Source organism: Triturus cristatus, chromosome 4_1 (assembly GCF_964204655.1).
Source record: "Triturus cristatus chromosome 4_1, aTriCri1.1, whole genome shotgun sequence".
Classification (NCBI taxonomy): Eukaryota; Metazoa; Chordata; class Amphibia; order Caudata; family Salamandridae; genus Triturus; species Triturus cristatus.
The window spans coordinates 78,789,971-78,807,385 of NC_140585.1; the positions used below are offsets into that span (position 1 = coordinate 78,789,971).

General features: G+C 46.0%; 1 protein-coding gene across 1 annotated transcript in view; it reads left to right on the forward strand.

Moving 5' to 3' along the window:
- CARNS1 (carnosine synthase 1) overlaps positions 1–16,421 on the forward strand; it is a 357,576-nt gene extending 341,155 nt beyond the window's left edge. Inside the window, exons 9-10 of the mRNA XM_085651638.1 lie at positions 1,745–2,028; positions 12,799–16,421. Of these exons, the coding sequence (XP_085507764.1) occupies positions 1,745–2,028; positions 12,799–14,034 (1,520 nt within the window). The 3' untranslated portion in view covers positions 14,035–16,421. The remainder of the gene's footprint in view (positions 1–1,744; positions 2,029–12,798) is intronic.
- The last annotated feature ends 994 nt before the right edge of the window (positions 16,422–17,415 follow it).

The following is a 17,415-nucleotide window of genomic DNA, read 5'->3' on the forward strand; positions in this document are numbered from 1 at the left end:
AGTAATACACACTTCCAGAAATTGATCTCCTCTTCTTAAGGGAAACACCGTATTTTGAATCTATAGTTGTATTTGTTGCCAAAAAGCACTCTGCTTCCACGGCACTTCCCAAAAAAGAGTGCAAGAGCATTGGTGTGGGATAGAAAGTATTTGTAACTTCAGCCACTGCCATGAGGTTTGCAAGCACCAGTGTGCTGTAAGGCTTATATAAAAGACAGCTGTGAAATTCTCTAGATCACTTTATTGTGCTGATTCCTTAAGTGGATAGAGAAGACTTTCAGGACACCCTTCAAGAAGGTATGATCCCTTCAGACCAAACAATTAGTGCAACCGAGGACAAACAAGATCTGATGCATAGTCCATGGCTGAGACTCACTTCCTGTAACCTTCAGACTCAACATAAAGTTCTGGATACGCCTTTCGCTGGCTTCTCTATTTTTTGGAACACATTCTGTAAAACAACTCCAATGCAGGGAAACAAATTATGAAACCCTAAAATTAGCCAGCTTAGAAAAATGAAAAATCCAGTTCAGGAGGTATGGTTGAGACCAAAAATCTTTGGAAAAGGCAACAATTAGAGCGATAAGAGCAACCACAAAAGCTGTTCTAACAGAGGGAAAATTCCAAAATATGAGGCCTCGCAATGAGGGCCTTAGTCAGCTGCCATCACAAAAACTATTTTGGTGCCCGGAGCTGGGAAACTGTTGACTTCTGGGTCATTTTAGAGCTGATGCAGGTGCCTTTTAAATGATTTAAAAGACGAGGCTGAGGCAGCCAAATTCGCACCTATCCCTTACAGTGGACTATTTTAGTGCAAATAAAGTTGGATTCTCAGATCTGGAAGTCAGCCACATACATTTCCAAACAGGAGCACAACTCCATACATTAATTTCAAAAGGATGATCAGCACCCACCATTGATTGTGTAAAGTATGTTCATATTACAGACAGTTTGTTACATAGTGCACAGACTTCATCAAGGTTTTTCTTAAAAGGGATTGCTTTATACGTAGTTTTCTTGTTCTTTAACTAAAAAGCTTTTTTAACTTCAATCGTTCCGCTTTACGCCTCTTGTGGGATACTTGGCTTACTGGTTCTGATGCCGGCACATGCTTGGACATAATATGCCAACAATGGCACAACTAATTGGATCGTGAGATTGATAAATATGAAGACAAGATAATATATCATAATTAGCAATAGACAGATACTAAAGAAAAGATTTGACATCTTGGAAAAGTTACATTGGACACCACGCTGTGACATTGGTACTCTATCAACTTATAGCCAATACAACTGTCAACACACCTTAAAGCGCTGAAGAAGTCTCTGTTAAGGGGTGAAAGACATTGGCTTCATTGAGATTTAAGGGAGAAAGGTTTTATGTAAAAACCTTGATGGAGCCTGTACACTACGTACCTTAATCTATCTGTAATACGTATATACTTTACACAATCGATGGCGCAGATCATTATTTTGCAAAGCCTGCTAAATGATAAACATTTTGACTAGTTAAGGATAAAGCAAAATGTGTGACTTAAAGCACTGTGGAAGGGGATGAAGGTAAAGTGAATGATTATATGTCTAGTTCAAGTACTAATAATGGTTCAGATCCTGTACACCATGGAAAAGTTGAGGAGTACATCCACCGATACAGGCACCTTCAGGCAACATGGTAATTAGATCTCATTCAAATATTTCCATTTGAGGTTGTTCCATCTAATCCTTCTTTGTTCTTCTCATAGGTGTTGACTTCATATTGACCTGTGTGGACCAGATCATAACTCCCTTTGCTGTAGGTGTGAACTGTCACCTCTGTCTGAGCACCTGTGGGGATTTTGAATCAATGAACCGCTCTCAGCTGTCGCCAGCATGTGCGGGGTCAGAGTCTGCTTCAAGCCTGCTGATTCAGACTATGGTGAAGAGATCTCAGTACTACATTATGGAGGGGAAGGAAGTCCTCGTCATAGGAGCTGGCGGTATCAGCAAGAAGTTCATCTGGGAGTCAACCAGAGATTACAATATCAAAGTGAGACTGATGTTCTGTCTTCGTCTTCTCTTACGTATTTGGTGCACTTTGAGCTATACAGACTACATTGTGTTTGAATGGGTTTTTAAAGTGCTTAAATCCTAGTCTAATCAAGTGATTTTTGTGATCTGCCACAACAAGACCTGCATCTCCCAAAGCTGGGATTAGATATTAGATATGTTGATTTCAGACCTCAGTCCTCAGCAGGTCTTAACTTTTTCAGCCAGCAGTTCTAATATCCAGCAGTAGGCCTCACTGTTGGACCTCAGCTTTAACAGTTTGAGCAGAGAGTAAAATCCAGACCTCTGGAGACCTCTGGGTCGCCTCTGGGGTACGACCTAAGAATATAGGCCAGAAGCTCTGATTTTGACTTCAAATGTGAGCTCCCAACTGTAGACCTGCCCATGCCTGTATATGCAACAGGCACTTGCATTATACAGGGATCCTGCACTTGTATACATGCATGGCCACACTCCAGTGCAGGAATGAGATGCCAGGTGACTTGACTCTAGCTCTTAGCTTTCACCACTTGGGCTAAACTCTCACCAGGAATGATATTAGTACCCAGGTAGTTCTGGAACGACATCTGAACCTTTGTTAGTAAAATAAACCCATCCCAGCACTGGGGCGCCAATTTAGGCAGCGAACTGCAGCCCTGAATGCCTCACAACTAGTTGTTGCACTGCCCCAGAGTCTGGATTAGTGCCCAAGAGTTTCTGCTTTAGCTCTTACTGTTAGACCTACCCTCTCATCGCTAGAGGTGGGATTATAGCAAGGAATTTTGAGTTCAGGTATTACCACTCATCAATGGAATCTAATTTTGTGGTGTAAGTATGAATAGTTTCATGAATGGAATGGGTTTGCCTATATAGTTGGATGAAGGAATTTTTCCATGCAGGGCAGTATGGTTATCTACATATAGGCGAGGTTTTTGCAGGTGGAAAACACACATAGGAGACAGCAGGAAAAACCTCTCTGATAATGACATTTATTTATTCCACTATTATCGTGATACAAACAGCTAAAAGCAGCAAAGCAATACAAACCTTTAATTCACTTTATCCACAAAGCACGTTCACTCCTGCTGCCCTGCATCATGGATACTATTTAGCAATCAAAATCTCAAAACCAAAAATAAGAGCAATTCTGTATAAACAGTGCAAGAACAAACCAATGGCAAACCTTGAAGTCTACAAATAAGCCTTGAGCACACTATCAAGCACCTTTGACGATGCCAAATATTCATACTTTGCACCCTGATTACCTTGCTTCAGACTCACCTGTAACAATTTGCACACACTATCAGGACCTTCTCTACATTAAATTATCAATGCCCTATACTTCTCAGCTAATTGCTTTGCCTACTAATAGTAGGGACGCCATAGAAACACTACTTTCTGCACCACTGCCATTCTACACTCCAATTGCATTAATCTACATGTTCACATTTTGTTGCAGTATCCCCTACCAAACTCATTCCAGTAAGCAAAACTGCTAAATGAACCTGTGCACCAGAGAATTTGTTCAGCCATCAGATGTTGAAACTTCAACACTCATACCCAGTTCTCTCCTCTGTCTTACATCGGTTGTCAACTATTTCAACAGTTCTCTTCCAGGGGATCCTCATCAAAGTCATAAGCATTAGAATATTCCCGCCCATGTGCGGGATCCCGGAAACAGTATATTATATGTGCCCCACATATATATATCCATACATATATACCTATATGTATACACAAGCAATTGCAGCCCATAAACCCTAGAGCTAAACCATGCTGTAAGTAATTTCCACTACACATAAGAGAATAGCATTATAAACACGAGAAACAACATTATAACTTGTTTGGAAACTGTTTTAATGCTTAGAAAACAGCAGAAATTCTTAGAAAACACTGAAAGCATAGGAAGCTCCCAGGCTGCATTGCAAATACCCATTCTAAAAAGACTGAAAAGCTAACTCATAGCTGCATAGCAAAAAAACTGACACCGTGCCTTTAAGGCACACCTGACCCCCACCTTCCCATCATGCCTCAGGGGTGGCAGTTAGGTCAGTTGTTCTTTCCGGCTCCTTCTGGAAGGATCCTGGCAACAGAGCTCCACTTTTTTCTGAGTTTGTCAGAAAATATTGTCTGTTTTTCAACTGTTTTTTCCCTTACTTCGACGTTTTACATCTAAGTCAGTAAGAGGCTGCCTTTTTTAGGCATTTTTGGGCATTTTTTCCAACTTAAAATGCCTTCTCTTTTCGATCCTTGCCCTGCTTGTGGCAAGAAGAAGGCCAGGACTGACTCTCATAGGGTCTGTATCCTTTGTCTACCGGAGGATCATGATTCCAAGACATGTACTCACTGCCAGAGCCTGTCCAAAAGAACTTTGAAGGACAGAGAGCGAATTCGCATTTATGGCCTGGCACAACCATCCAGAGGCCGATCTCCGGTGAGGAAGGGCTCCAAGAGGCCTAGAGATTCATCTAGAAGCAAGTCCTCTCGTCCTTCCGTCTCAGCGTCGGGCTCGGCGCTGAGAAAAGATATTCCGGTAGGTCGTGTTTCCAAAAAGAGACTTTCGACAGCGTGCTCGCCGTCGAGAGCAGGTACGTCGTCGACGTCGAAGTCCAGACCGCCATCGTCAACTCGGCGACGATCGGCGTCGAGATCTAGAGCCTCTCCGCCGTCGTCAACCCGGCGACGTTCGGCGTCGAGAGACACCACCCCTCCGTCGTCGTCAACCCGGCGACGATCGGCGTCGAGGAGCAGGGAACCTCCGCCGTCGTCAACCAGGCGACGATCGGCGTAGAGGAGCAGAGAACCTCCGCCGTCGCCAACCCAGCGGCGATCGGCGTCGAGGAGCAGGGAACCTCTGCCGTCGACATCTCGACGTCGATCGGCGTCGAGGAGCATGGACCCTCCGCCGTCGTCAACCAGGCGACGACCGGCGTCGAGGAGTGTCACCCCTCCGTCGTCGAGGGCACGATCCCCTCCGTCGTCGAGGCTCCATCGGCGTTCGACGTTGAGACAGCAGGATCCTCCGCCGTCATCATCCAAGCGGCGTTCGGCGTCGAGGTTGGCATCTGCGCCGACGTCGAGAGTGGCAGCATCTCCGCCGGCGTCCCTGCGGCGTTCGGCGTCGAGGAAGAGAGGGCCTCCGTCGTCGGCTTCACATCGCCGTTCGACGTCGAGGCGGCATTCTTCGCCCACTGAACATGGCCGCCGGTCCACATCGAGGCGTCGTTCGACGTTGAGAGAAGAGTCCCGGCGAGAAAGGAGACGACGCCACGGATCGACGTCAAGACCGCGCTCGACGTCGAGACAGGCCTCGGACAGGTCGGTGGTCCTGGTGACAGAGTCGGCGTCGCGCCATTCCTCCTCTCACTCAGGGGCATCTCCACGACCGGCAATTCTGCGAGAACCTGCAGGCCAACCCCGTAGGTCTTCCCCTCAGACTCAAGGGACAATTAATCTGTCGCCCAGATGGCTGCTGCCAGTACGTCATTGGCAGGACTCAGGGGCTACAAGGAGGCTGCGGGAATACGTCAGCCCAGTGCATGACTCTCCGCTGCAACGGCTGGGGGCGGCTGTGGACAGAGCTAGTCCCCCCAGGCCAACACGTCAGAAGTCTCCAGACGACAGGCGACGCAGATCGCGCTCCCCCAGACGGGAGGGGCGTTCATCTGGATCACGGCCTCGTGATCATCGCCGGAAGCGGAGGACTCCATCATCGTCCTCTTCCTCCTCCTCCAGGTCCTCCATCAGGGACTATTCACCCACGCTATCGGGCAGCCCAGTGTCCAGGGTCTCGCCCATTGACGACATCAACACCTACCAGGAGGTGTTGCAGCGGGGAGCGCAGAAGCTGGGGATTGAGATGTCTGTCCCCCAAGTCACCACGTCGGTGATTTTTGAAACACTTCACCAGAAGTCTGCCTCTCGTCCACTGCTGCCTTTGGTCCCAGGAATTATGGAACCAGTCATGGACACCTTTCTCACCCCGGCGACCGTCAAAGCGGTTCCGGCTCGTATCCTCAAAAAATACAAGCCAGCTACCTCTGACCCCGTCTTTGTGAAGATGGACCCGCCTGCGGACTCCGTCATAGTGGCAGCTGCAAGAAAGGGTCAGACGGCGTCAGCCTCCTCTTCGGTTCCTCCAGATAAGGAGAGCAGAACCCAGGACTCCTGGGGACGCAGGGCCTGCTGTTCCGCGGCGGCGTCCCTCAAAATCTCCAGCGCGGCGGCGCTTCTGGGCAGATACGATAGGGCTCTCTGGGACTCGATGGAGCGATTCAAGTCCAAGCTCCCCAAGGAGGACCAAAAGGACTTTGAGGAGATTGTTACTGAAGGGGCTCTGGTGGCTAATCAGTCGATTAGCACAGCGGCGGATGGTGCGCTACTCTCAGCCCACTCTTACACACACGGCGTGTGCGCCAGGAGGTCGTCCTGGTTGCGGCTGACAGGGCTCAAGCCAGACGCACAGCAACGGATTTTAAACCTCCCGTTCTCTGGCAACTCCCTCTTCGGCACTCACACGGATGAGGAGATAGGGCGCATGAAAACTGAGCTGGACACCCTCAAAGCTGTGGGCTTGGAGAAGAAAAAGGAATTCAAGCGCCGTTTTCGACCCACCCAACGCAAGGGGCCTCAACAGAGGGTTCAAACCCCTCAGTGGTCTCAGAGCAAACCCCAAGGAAAATCGCAGTTTCGAGGCGGAAAGTCCGGCAGGGGCAGAGGTGGACACCAGCAACAGTCCTCCACTACCACAAGAGGAGGAAAGTCATGAGCTGTGGCTTCCTCTACGGCCGTTGCCCACTCCAGTGGGAGGAAGTGCGTCACAACATCTAGCAGAGTGGGACAGCATCACAAAAGATCGCTGGGTGCTGAATATACTGCGTCATGGATATGCGCTACGTTTTCGAGCGCGTCCCAGAGACATCCCGCCAAAGAGGTCCCGTCCTCACCACTTAAAACTGCTCCAACAGGAGGTGAGGGCCCTTCTGCAAAAACAGGCCATCGAAAGAGTTCCTCCTTCGCAGGTCGGAAAAGGAGTGTACTCCTGGTACTTCCTGGTGCCCAAGAAAGATCAAGAGCACAAGTTTCGGCCGATTCTGGACCTTCGTCTCCTAAACAAAGTCATTGTCAAGGAGAAGTTCCGTATGTTGGCGCTTCACCAAATATGTCCACATCTGCAAGTCGGGGATTGGATGTGTTCGGTGGACTCCAAGATGCGTACTTTCACATTGCAATAGCGAAACATCACCGCAGGTACCTGGGGTTTGTGGTTGGAAGCAAGCATTACCAGTACAAAGTCCTTCCATTCGGACTCAAGTCGGCTCCGCGAGTCTTCACCAAATGTATGGCAGTGGTGGCAGCCTGCCTACACAAGCGGGGTCTCTTCGTCTACCCGTACCTAGACGACTGGTTGCTGAAGGCTCCATCCCAGCAGCAGGTGAAGAAAGACTTCCAAATCTGTCTGAGACAGTTGCACGCTCTCGGCCTTCACGTCAACATGGCAAAGTCTGTGCAGCAGCCCACTCAGTCCATCCACTACCTTGGCTCCGTTCTGGACACAAGCGTGGGAAGAGCGTATCCTTCGGGGGAGAGACTGTCTTCCATGAAGAGGAAATGCAGGCTTATGCAGCAGATGCGGAGGCCGTCAGCTCGGCAGGTAGCATCTCTGCTGGGTTCCATGGCGTCCTGCATTTTTCTAATTCCCAACGCCAGACTGCGAATGAGACCTTTGCAGCAAGCCCTGGAGGACCAATGGGATCAGTCCACAGGCCGTTGGGGAGATCGAATCTCTCTCTCCCAGGTGGCGAAATCTTCCCTAGCATGGTGGACTCGTCAGGACAATCTGTTGGTGGGAGTCCCGTTTCACCAGCCACTTCCGGTGCAATCGGTGGTGACGGATGCATCGCTGCAAGGTTGGGGGGCCCACATGGGGTGCCTCCAAATACAAGGTCGGTGGTCTGCAAAAGAACAGGGCTACCACATAAATATGCTAGAGCTTCGGGCAGTCCACCTTGCTCTAAAGGCGTTCCTCCCAGCAATCAAGACCGACTCAGTCCTGGTGCAGACCGACAACACCACGACTATGTTTTACCTGAACAAACAGGGCGGGACTCGGTCACGCCCCCTCTCCCTGGAGGCGCAGGCGATCTGGCACTGGCTGCTCGCCCGGAACCTCTCGGTAGTGGCAGTGCACCTTCCAGGAGAGTTGAATATCAAGGCAGACGCACTCAGCAGGCACTTCGAAGATCAGCCCGACTGGGTGCTGCACGACGACGTGGTGGCAGACCTGTTCCGTTGTTGGGGTCGTCCAGACATCGATCTGTTTGCAGACCACGAAAATTCCAAATGCCACGCCTTCGCGTCCAGATTCCACCGTCCAGGGACCAGGGGGAATGCTCTTTTGATGGATTGGTCCGGGACATTTGCCTACGCCTTTCCGCCCCTGCCTCTGATTCCGAAGGTGGTATCCAAGCTGCTCAGATCCGACATGAAGATGATCCTCATAGCTCCGGACTGGCCGCGTCAGTGGTGGTACCCGGACCTTCTTCATCTCTCAGTTCGACCTCACAGGCGGCTGCCTTGCAGGCCGGACCTGCTGTCCAAGATGGGCGGGAGGATTCTGCATCCCAACCTTCCCTCACTGAACTTAACAGCATGGCTCCTGAGGTCCTGCAATACGGACATTTAGGTCTACCACCTGACTGCATGCATATTCTCAAGGAAGCGAAACGACCCTCCACAAGAGCGTCTTATGCGTTTAAGTGGAAGAGGTTCTTCATTTGGTGTAGGGAGAATCACCTTAATCCTACAAAGGGGCAGGAGGACGTCATCCTTCCGTCCCTCCTTCACTTAGCTAGATCAGGCTTGAAGTATGCATCCATCAGGGTCCATTTATCTGCCATTACAGCTTACAGGAGGTCTCCCAGTCAACCTTCTTTTTTCCAGATGCAGGTGGTCAAGGACTTCTTGCAGGGGTTGAAAAAAGTTTACCCCCCTGTTCGAAACCCTTCTCCTCCGTGGGAGTTGAACTTAGTGTTATCCAAGTTGATGGGCCCACCTTTTGAGCCGATCCACAAAGCTTCTTTACAGCATCTGTCGTGGAAGGCCGCTTTTCTGGTAGCCATTACATCGGCACGCAGAGTAAGCGAAATCCAGGCTCTGTGTACTAAAGAGCCGTACACAGTTTTTCACCAGCACAAAGTGGTCTTAAGGGCACATCCATCTTTTCTCCCTAAGGTAGTGTCTGATTTTCATATTAATCAGTCCATTTCTCTGCCATCCTTCTTCCCGAACCCAGCGACCCCGGCTGAGCGGTCGCTCCACTCCTTAGACCTCAAGAGGGTACTTAAATTCTACCTGGCAAGTACCAGAGGCATTAGGAAGACGGATCAGCTGTTTGTCAACTATGGCGCCATGAGAACAGGCTTCCCAGCGGCTAAACGATCCATTTCCAGATGGATTGTTTCCTGCATTACCCTAGCCTACCAGCTGGCGAAAAGGCCCTTACCTTTGGCCCCTAAGGCTCATTCTACTAGGGGGAAAGCGGCCACAGTAGCTTTCTTGCATGACGTTCCAATGGCAGAGATCTGCAAGGCGGCCACTTGGAAATCGGTTCACACCTTTACCAGGCACTACTGCCTCGAATCCGATTCCAGGGCGGATGCCCAAGTAGGCCAAGCCTCCTTGAGGAACCTGTTTGGGTAGCTGGGTCTATCTGAGCATACTGTTCCCTCTCTGTTTTTCTTTCCTTTGCCCGCAGGGGGATGAGGTGAGGCTCGCTATTCTATTCTAATGCTTATGACTATTGATGAGGATCCCCTGGAAGAGAAGGATTAGTTACTTACCTGTAATCCTAGTTCTCTTCCAGGGGTATCCTCATCAAAGTCATAAGCAACCCTCCCGCCTCCCCGGGCAAAGGTGTGATAGTTTTCAGAGGTTATTATTTCTTTGTGCCATGACTTTTCAGTCTCCGCAAAGAACAACTGACCTAACTGCCACCCTTGAGGCATGATGGGAAGGTGGGGGTCAGGTGTGCCTTAAAGGCACGGTGTCAGTTTTTTGCTATGCAGCTATGAGTTAGCTTTTCAGTCTTTTTAGACTGGGTATTTGCAATGCAGCCTGGGAGCTTCCTATGCTTTCAGTGTTTTCTAAGAATTTCTGCTGTTTTCTAAGCATTAAAACAGTTTCCAAACAAGTTATAATGTTGTTTCTCATGTTTATAATGCTATTCTCTTATGTGTAGTGGAAATTACTTACAGCATGGTTCAGCTCTAGGGTTTATGGGCTGCAATTGCTTGTGTATACATATAGGTATATATGTATGGATATATATATGTGGGGCACATATAATATACTGTTTCCGGGATCCCGCACATGGGCGGGAATATTCTAATGCTTATGACTTTGATGAGGATACCCCTGGAAGAGAACTAGGATTACAGGTAAGTAACTAATCCATCTGTCAAATACCTTAAGGTGTTTCAAATCCGCAGTCACTATTCCACTTCTCCAATAACCCAGTGTGATTCTTTGTCATGTGCTAGCGCTCTTTTTCTCAGTTTCCCTTTTTCTTCACAATACTAGTACAATTTGTCTTCAGTTGCTTCACACTTTTTCTCTCCTCATACAATTTACTAACCTCCTCCAACAAGACCTCCACTTCACAGAAACAACACTCATGCATATCAAACGTCATCACTAGTGCCCATCACATCTGACTCTTTCAATGCTTGTGCTTTTAGACCTATCTGACTCCCTTAACATTGTTAATCATTCTACTCTCCTCTCTTCTCCTCTTTAGATTCACTAGATATCATTGGTCTATCACACAACTGGTTCACCTCTTACCTCGCTTGTTTCTCTTACTCTGTCTCCTGGGATTCAAAGATATCAACATCTATCCTACTTCCAATAGGTCGTCCCTGAAGCTCTTGGTACTTGGCCTTCCTATAATCACACTTTTTGCCAACCCTATGGGTAACATCTTTGCATCATGTGGCTTCATGCTCCACCTCTTGATCCCTTATAATTCAATTACTGTTTTACTTTAGACCCCTTATTCAGTCATGCATTTTGGACTGCCTTGTTGAAATCCTGCACTAGATGACACTATAGTCACCCATATTGAACTCCTCTTAAACAGATTTTCTATACTTTTCTCGTTTACTGTACCCCTCTCTTTAAGTAGGTGTTCTTAATTACTTGTAATCAGCACTAAATAAGGTTCTAATCTTTGCCACCCAACCTCTGTTCATTTTCCCCACAGTTCATCACTGCTAGGAATAGGCTACTATTACTCAAAGCTGTAAATGGGCTGGTTCCTGACTATCTCCTGGACAGTGAGCACTTATAACTTTCAAGCCATACACAATCCACCTTGTGCTACTTCTAAGTTCCGGTCCTTCACTTTCTATGGTCCCTAGACTGCAGCTCCCGACATTTGCACTACCGTTTCTCTTCCAGCATTCAAAATAACACAGAGAGTACTTACATTACAACTGGAAGAATTAGAATGATAACAGACCAATTATTTATAATACGTGCCTTTATTTTCCTTAGATAGTTATAGGAAATCCTTTGACCTCTGAATGCCTTCTTGGGGAAGGACAAAGTAAAAATTCTCACTCCAGCCCACATCCTGTCTGCCCTGGACATGAGCGACCGGATTGCTGGTTGACTGGGGTGTGAGCCGTGGTCAAGCAACAGTTACCATACCTGGGAAGGTGAACCACAGAAAGTCACTAAATTAACCTGTGCTTATCCTTAGGTAGCTTGGCACAAAAACAGGTAGATTTAACTTAGAGGCAATGTGTAAAGAATGTATGCAGCACACAAACAGTAATAAAGTGAAAACACAACACAAGAAAAATCCCACACCAATTTAGAAAAATAGAGTAAATGTTAATAAATTATTTGACACCAAAGCGAAAAAAAATCAAGTCACTACAACGGTAGTTAGGAATCTTAGATGTTTCTTAGTAGAAAAGAGCGCCTAAAAGATCAAAGCGCCAAACACGGACATCTGGTTGCGCGAGATGGCGCCAAAGTCAAAAAATATGGCCGACCGCCTTTCATACAATGTAGAGCAGCAGTCTCCTTTGCTGTGCTGTGCTGTGTTGTGTCAAATGTTAGTAAATATGCCCCCTAGTCTGTTAAGGCTATCTAGGTTTGCCTGCATCTATGTTAAAAAGATGTATGCTAATCTCATATGTGCCTGCGATTATATGAACATTGCCAGTGATGGAGCTTTCCAAACATTGCAACAAATGTAAAAATATAAGCTCTCAGGATCGAAGCCATGTCCACATACAGCCTCCTATCCCTGAATTATACCATCACCCAACCATAAATGATGTGCTCTGCCACCTATCCATTCCAAAGGGCAGCAAATTACCCATCCATCTCAAAGGCATTGCATCAATCAGTAAGAAAAGATTGTGTAACCAGTATTTTTAACCCTGATGGTTTTTTTGCACACAATTAGCAAATCATCATGCTGCTACTAGATTTAGATACAATGAGGTGTGGATGTAGAAATTATTTTGTGAACAATTATTTATGCATATCAATGTTAATGTGGGTGGATAGGTTGCTACACATATGCTTTGATGTGTAGAGTGGTGGGATGGATTGTTTGGTATATGGATAGATGAACGAATTTGTGTAACAGGTGGTACAAAGGAGATTAACAACATGCTGGTATTGGGTGGATGGATGACCAGGTAAACTGGGTAGTGTGCAGAGAGTAACACAGAATCTGTTTTTTTGTCCTCAGGTTCACTTGATTGAGTCAGACCCAAACCACTTTGCCTCAAGCATTGTACACAACTTCATTCACTATGATGTCACTGATCACAAGCGCGATGAGGAGCATGCCCAGTGGATATCAGATTTGGTGCGTGACCGTGAAATACAGCTCAATGGCTGTCTCTCCTACTGGGATGACTGTATGGTCCTCACTGCTTTGGTATGTGAACAGCTAGGCCTTCGATGTAGCCCAGTATCCGCCATGCGCATTTCAAAGCAAAAAAGCCGCACCCACCTCCACCTGCTCCGCCACAAAAAGGGCAGTACTTGTGTAACAACTGCAGGTCCCTATGCTGTTCCCTGCTGCCATTTGGAGAGTCATGCTGATGTAGAGAAGGCCTCTCGTTACCTCAACTTCCCTGGAGTGATGAAACTAGAATTTGGGGCTGGAGCTGTGGGTGTAAAACTTGTAGAGAATCTTGAGCAGTGCCACCAGCATTACGAGAAGATTTCAAGTGACCTGAAAGAAGACACCGACTACCCAGGCATTGGGCTGGGCTGGGGCAATGCCATGTTACTAATGGAATACGTCTGTGGTACAGAACATGATGTTGACATTATCATCTATGATGGTCGGTTGATGGGAGCGTTTGTCTCTGATAACGGCCCCACCAGGGTGCCCTACTTCACAGAGACAGCAGCCTGTATGCCCACATATCTCCCTCCGGATAAGGAAGCTCAGCTGGTGATGGCTGCCTACCAGTGTTGCCTCGGCTGTGGGCTGACAGATGGCGTCTTTAATGTTGAGCTGAAGATGACGCAGACTGGACCTAAACTGATTGAAATCAACCCACGGATGGGCGGATTCTACCTACGTGACTGGATACAGGAGATCTATGGAGAAGATATCATGTTAGCCAGTGTAATGGTGGCTTGTAGTGTGCCACCACTGATACCAGTGCATCGTGCTCGGCCACAGACCTACTTAGTAGGTGTCATGTGTGTGGTCTCACTACATCTATGGGCACTAAAGACCACAGCCAACATGGAGACCCTGCAAACCCTACATAAGCGTGGTGTGATCCGGCTGAACATGTTAGATGATGACATGATCTCCAGTGAATATGAGGAGCCATTCTGCAATGTGGCTTGTGTTAGCGAAACCCGAGAGAAGGCACGTCTGCAGCTGATCAGCACTTGCCGGGTCCTGGGCATTGACACCATGGAATATCCAGTGTCCTACTTTACCTCTGACTTCAAGTAGCTACTAAGAACCCTGTGGAATGAGGGCTGGAGAATCGAAGATGGCGAACATAAAGGACCCATCTGTGGTGTCCATAGACAGACAGGAAACATGAACTCAAAGTGATCTAGGATGGGCCCCTCAGGTCATGCCAGCATCACCTCTGTTTCTTGGTGTACAGGAACCTCTACAGTAAGAGCGAGGTTGTTTGCACAGCAAAATCAAATATCAGTATCTCTTCACAAACATTTGACTGGTTCAGCCATGCCTACATTAACTCTTTCTCTTTTTTAGATTATTAACCTACAACCTTTACAGGAATAAGATATGTACTTAAAAGCCAACTCATATCATATGAACATTGTGTCTACAAATGCCTCAGCTTGCTCTTCCTGGCCGTGTTATCGTCACCAGTTTAGGACACAACTAGATCTATTTCACCTTAAATCACCATCTCTCGTAGTTTTAAAGCATTTTGAGAATCATCAAGACATATTTAACTGAAGGTGAACTAAAAATGTTCTGATCTGCAGATATATCATTTGGGATTGCCTCACAGCTTGCTACCACCATCACTCAAGAAGAGTCGTAGACTGAGCTTACCTCTCAATTATGCTAACAACTTCACTTCAAGAGAAATCTAAATTAGACTCACCTCTCAACTGGGCCCAATCCAAACCATGTTGACATAATTTCCTCTGGAGAAATCTGGACTGGTATCACCCTTTGCCTCTGAAAAATGAAGCTAAAATGAGATCCCTTCACTCCATGCTATCATGCCATTCCAAGGTGGTCAAGTATAATTTCACAATGCATATCACCACTTCAGATAACATGAACATCATGCTCAGACCTTGCTAATAGCACTTCTTCAAAAAATACATGTCAAACTTTAAAGCAGAGCTCTTGGCTAGGTTCAACATTACACCACATTGACAGAAAGTGCTAGATCTGTAGATACAGCTCTCTTCAGCTACTGCTGGAATCTTTAAGACTACGGTTTGCACAGTGTCTGGTAAGGTAATATGACCTTCTTACAAAATGTGGACACGTGGTTAATTATTCACATTACGTCTTCTACAGTCACGAAGACTAGTGTTAGCACAGAGCATAATAGCATGGTGTTTTTGGAAAATATCAATATTTGGCTCATCAAAAATCTAGTTGGAATTTCCTCTTGAGAAACATAAAGACTTGGTTCATCGGTGACTAACTTTTGACAAGAGTTATGGGTTTGAATCACTTCAGGCCATGTTAGCAATACCTCTCTTCCATTGGTTTGTGAAGTCAAGAACCTAATCAGAAGTAAACACACAAGATGCACATTCCCATTGCTAGCATTATATATTCCGAAAATATCAAGACTTAAGAAGATTAAGGAACCAATCAGATTGGGCTCACCCAGGAGGTGTCTAGCTCATTCTAGACATTAAAACATGCTAACATGACTTCTGTTTTTTGAGTTGTGAACACTGCAACCTAGTCATAATATACAAAGATTCAGGACTGTGGACTGTGAGCTAAGCCAACTCTGGAAAATGTGTTTATACCAACACCACGTTATACAGAATGAATATGATCGGCTTCATGAGGATATGAGGTTCAAATCATATACGTATTTGCAAGACAATTGTGTTTGTTCTCTCATGGCTATTTTCCAGGCTGGATAGCTGATTATCCCTATGTCAAACATCACTATAAGCATTCCCTGGCCTTCAGACTATCGGGGTTTTCCCTGTGTCCCACATGTGTGTCAGCTTACAAAAATAAAAGTGAAGTAAATTAGTCTAATTTGTTCCTTCCAGTGGTCAGATTAAACCTTTTTTATATTCAGCAATCAGAATTGCTCGGGCATATCATGACTGATTTCAGCTCTCACCGCATGCATACCCCTCATCCTGGCCATGTTAACTTTCCAGAACAATTGGTTAGAGTATGTGCACTGCCTAGTTGTATATAAAAATTTCACCTGTGACTTTCTAGAGTTCAAATTGTATGTGTCGTGGGCACAGACGTGATCCTGGAACCCACTCCGGGATTTACTTCAATAATTATAACACACAGTTTTTCTTTCAAATTAGTGATTTTTAATCATCAATTTCAAATTAAATAAAATCTTCATTTGTGACTTAAATGCCTTCAATATCCAAGATGCATTGCACACATTTTTTCTTTTTCAAACATGGATGATGTTTCCCAAAATCATATCAAATCCCTATGCATTTCGGGCTTGTTGCCCTTCGTCAGGGGTCAGTCAATCTACAATTAGAAATAACATGCAGTACAGTGAGGAAACTTGTATCAATATTTTTAAGTCAAAAGAGACATTATCTAATTGATATTTAAGGTCTTAAATCAATCATTGAATTGTGGTGTGTTTAAGATGGTTAATAAAGTAGAATACACAAGTGGACTGTGATCATTAATATCTATAGGTTAAGATACAAAAAGAACCAGAATCACGTGATGAGTGTTGTGACTCGTCTTATATGTTAAAAAACAAGGCGTGTATATTTTAGAGTGAAAAGAAGGAAGCTAGTATCGCGAGACAAGTGCAAACAGTCTTAAAGGAGAATATGACTTAAAAGTGTGGACAAAACTCCAACTTTCCAGAACATACATAGAGGTCGTTTTTAACTGTCAATCACAAGAGATGCCATGAGATTGATTAAACCTCACACAGGACATGAGACTGGAGTTGTAATACTGTAAAAAACACAATGCATACAGTCCTCAATCTTTTGTGTTCTGGTGATAATCTTTGATAGGGATCTGCTTCTTACCAGACAGCATGACATTGTTGGTAGAGGGCTAAGTTAACCTGACCCAGTTAACGCTATCTTCAAGGGTATCTGGGTGAATGACTGCCCACACATAGTGGACTGAAATTCTGTTTATAATCTTTCCATTTCTAAAGACCCAAATATCTCCTATTTTACTGCCCTATCTGCAAAAATATGTTTGACATTTCAACCTCTTGCACTAGCATATTGGCTGATGACTCAGTTGCTATAACAGATTGTATCTGATAAAGACTTCTAGCAGCAGATTCCTTACCTTAGAATTATCACCAGGTGTCAAACTGGAAATCTTTGAATAATGCCTATGCTCGTTGGTAGGTGGCATCAGTCGGCTCCACATCAGCGCTAAGAGTATGCAGTACCTATATAGGTGCCACCCTGGCGTGCTGAAGTCAGTTCTTTCTTTTCCAATAGCGCATGTCTGTGAAGATGTAGCCTTCAGTCACTTTTTGACTGGCTTTTTTCAATGTTTTGTCAAAAACGTTTTGAGAAAAATCCCTTCTCCTGGTATGACAGGGATGTCCTCCCCAAAAAACATATGGTTTCTAACCATGTGGCACCTGTCACAGACACATGTCTGTGACAGACCCCCACTTGATCT